General features: G+C 40.6%; 1 protein-coding gene across 1 annotated transcript in view; it reads left to right on the top strand.

Annotated features, from left to right (window-relative positions):
* Positions 1 to 822, top strand: part of LOC107299089 (calcium-activated potassium channel subunit alpha-1-like) — a gene marked incomplete at both ends in the record, with an annotated part of 27,704 nt that extends 26,882 nt beyond the window's left edge. The window contains one exon of the mRNA XM_015828456.1: positions 692 to 822. Coding sequence (XP_015683942.1) covers positions 692 to 822 — 131 coding nt within the window. The remainder of the gene's footprint in view (positions 1 to 691) is intronic.
* Positions 823 to 3,366: the final 2,544 nt, after the last annotated feature.

Genomic DNA, 3,366 nt, shown 5'->3' with positions numbered 1-3,366 from the left:
AAACAAGGTTCAAAGTCCACAAGGCCAGTTCCACAGTCCACAAACAAGGTTCAGAGTGCACAGGGCAGAAACACGATCTGACATCAAAGAAGCAGAGTTTACAGAGGCTGGGGAAGTGTGTGCCAAAGCAAAGAATTCTTCCCGATGAAGGCACCCTCCCCTGGTCTCTGGTTAAATCAGTCCAAGCCAGGTGTTTCTTGTGAGGAGGGATGGGGTGGCCTCCTCACCAACAGCCTCACAGACCTCCTTTGAATTTGCCTCTGCTGCACTCTCCTTGCCCTCGGATTCGAGTCGATTGCCAAGCGTTCCGAATTTTGATCATGTGACCCTGGGGATGCTGCAACAGTCATTAAATGTGAAAAATGGTCCTAAGTTGCTTTTTTCAGTGCCGTGGTAACTTTGAACGGTCGCTAAATGAATGGTCAAGGACTTCTGGGAAACATCCCAAATAATACTGACTCAGGCCACCGAAGAGTTCCTACTCTTGACATCTGCACCTTTCGTAAAGACAAACTAATGTTCTTTTTCCCCCCGAAAGGCGGATTCCACATACATTTTAATTTTGTTCTCAGCAACATGTAAACATTCAAGGCACGGAACTTTCTGCCCAGGCGCTGTGTTTCTTCTTCATGTTACGGCGTGTAAAAGATATCAGATATCAGACCCGGATACGTTGTCCTTTTCTTTTCAGTGAATGATTCCAACGTCCAGTTCCTGGATCAAGATGATGACGATGACCCGGATACCGAATTGTATCTAACCCAGCCTTTTGCGTGCGGGACCGCCTTTGCGGTTAGTGTCCTGGATTCCCTCATGAGTGCGGTAAGCACCCGTCTTTTCTATGTTCTGTGTATCGTAAGAGTAAGACTGTAGTTTTGGCTCTAGGTCTACGCTCACTCTGGGGAGAGACTAAAAGGTGCAACTGGAATTTCTTGGTTTTTTTTTCTTTGAAATGTTTCACGACTCATCCAAGAAGCTTCTGACTGAACGGTGAGGAATAGAAGGATAGATAGATAGATAGATAGATAGATAGATAGATAGATAGATAGATAGATAGATAGATAGATAGATAGATGATAGATAACAGATTATACAGACATATAAAGATAGATAGATAGATAGATAGATAGATAGATAGATAGATAGATAGATAGATAGATAGATAGATAGATAGATAGATAGATAGATAGATAGATGATAGGTAATAGAGATGATACAGATATATAGAGATAGATAGATAGATGATATAGATATAGATGATATAGATATATAGATATACATTAACATGAACAGCCCTCCCTCAACAGAGGAGGAGGAGGGATATGACGTCCTTTCAGCAGTCCCAAGAAGGTTCTTCTCCTTCACACTCTGATCCAGGTGACCCTGAGGGCAATCCATGGAAACTAATCAGGGAGAGAAGCAACCTAGTTACTAAGGAGAAACTTCATGACAGTGATGACAATTAACCAGTGGAACAGCTTTTGCCCTCCAGAAATCATGGGCGCTCCATCACTGGAGGTTTTTAAGAAGAGGCTAGATAGTCACATGTCTGAAATGGTATAGGATCTCCTGCTTGAGCAGGGGGCTGGACTAGAAGACCTCCAAAGTCCCTTCCAGCTCTATTCTGATTGAATGTGAGAAGCGTGACTCACGGACATCTGAAATGGGAGGTTTAGGAATAACTGAACTTGAGTGAGCTGGAATGGATAACCGTAGTTCTCCTGTTCGTTGGTTTATTCAATTTCTATGGCTGCCCAACTCAACCAACTGACTCTGGCTGAATTATATATTCAAGGCATGAGATTATACAGAGGAAGGGCGCAGCCATATGCTCAAAAAGAATATTGTTGAATAAGTGCTTGCTAAACGACAGGATCCTATCGATTAAAATTAATGACTATCGTATTTATTGAATGCAGATACAGGGGGGGAGGGCATGGAGAAGTGCCACTGAAAATTGCAAAAAATAAAATAAAATGTGAAGCAAAATTATATCAGGGTAAATATTAGAAAAATGAAAAACCCGACGCATAGATGGTTTGAATTGGGTCAAAGTCAAGAGAGTTTTGTAAAGAGGATTTCTCGTTTATTGCTAATACCTCCTCCTTCCAGCCACATGTGATCACCAGATGTGCAACATTGGAATCAAACTGACTACATAATGGGAAACAGGAGATCAAGGAGTGCAATCCAGTCAGGCCTGCAAAGTTGCAGGTGCAGACGATGGAATGGACTGTGAATTATTGGTGTCAAATATGTGGGTTAAGCTTAGAAAATTGAGAACAGAGTTCCATGTGCCAACAAGACTTGACCTCAAGGACCCAACAGTCAGAATTTCAGATCAATGTAAGGAACAGATACAGTATACTGTATATATATAAAAGAGAAGCCCAGAAGTCATGGGATGAAGTCAAAGTCATGAAATCAAAACAGTCAAAAAAACAAAAGGAAAAAAAACCTTCCTCAGATTTCAAAGAGAAAAAGAAGAAGAAGCTGTGAGGATGGCCAGTGAAAGACAAAGGGTTCAGATCCAACAAAAAGGGCAAATACAAAGGATGAATTCAGACTTCAAGGACCAACCTGGAAAACACAAAGACGCCAATCACCAAGAATGTCAAACAGATAAAAGATCGTGAAGAAAACGAGGATTTTCTTTTAAGGGAGATCAGAGAAAACATAAGAAAATCTCAAAGGTGCTTTTTCCACGAGGCAACTGGATTTTATTTTTCTCTTTGAAGACGTTTTGCTTCTCATCCAAGAAGCTTCTTCAGCTTTGGCTGGATGGTGAGGAAGGGCAGGATCATCCAGTCAGAGCTGAGGAAGCTTCTTGGATGAGAAGTCAAAAGTCTTCAAAGCGAAGAGAAAAAAAAAAAGTCCAGTTGCCTCGTGAAAAAGCACCTCCGGGACCACCATGACCTGGATGATGGAGAATCTCCATAGACATAAGAAAAACTACAGTTAACATGGGCTGCTCAGGTAATCATGGACGTAAGCTAAAAGAGAAACGTAAGGATGAAGTAAGATGGAAAGACTGTCCTGAAATCCTTTATGATGGGTTTACAGAATGACAGAAATTTTGCCAAGAGAAAATGAGGCACCACAGATAATAGACCTGTTGAAGTCACCGGGGTAAAATGGGAATGTATTCAAATTAGATAGATAGATAGAAAGATAGATAGATAGATAGATAGATAGATAGATAGATAGATAGATAAGAAAGAAAGAAAGAAAGAAAGAAAGAAAGAAAGAAAGAAAGATAAATGATAGATAGACAGACAGATAGATAGATAGACAGACAGATAAAGATAGACAGATAGATAGATCGATATGCAGCTAGATAGACAGATAGATAGACAGACAAAAATA

Source organism: Protobothrops mucrosquamatus, unplaced genomic scaffold, assembly GCF_001527695.2.
Source record: "Protobothrops mucrosquamatus isolate PMUCROS unplaced genomic scaffold, P.Mucros_1.0 scaffold4523, whole genome shotgun sequence".
In the NCBI taxonomy this organism is placed as follows: Eukaryota; Metazoa; Chordata; class Lepidosauria; order Squamata; family Viperidae; genus Protobothrops; species Protobothrops mucrosquamatus.
Note: the sequence above shows the minus strand (reverse complement) of the source record. Positions and strands in the feature narration are given on the sequence as shown.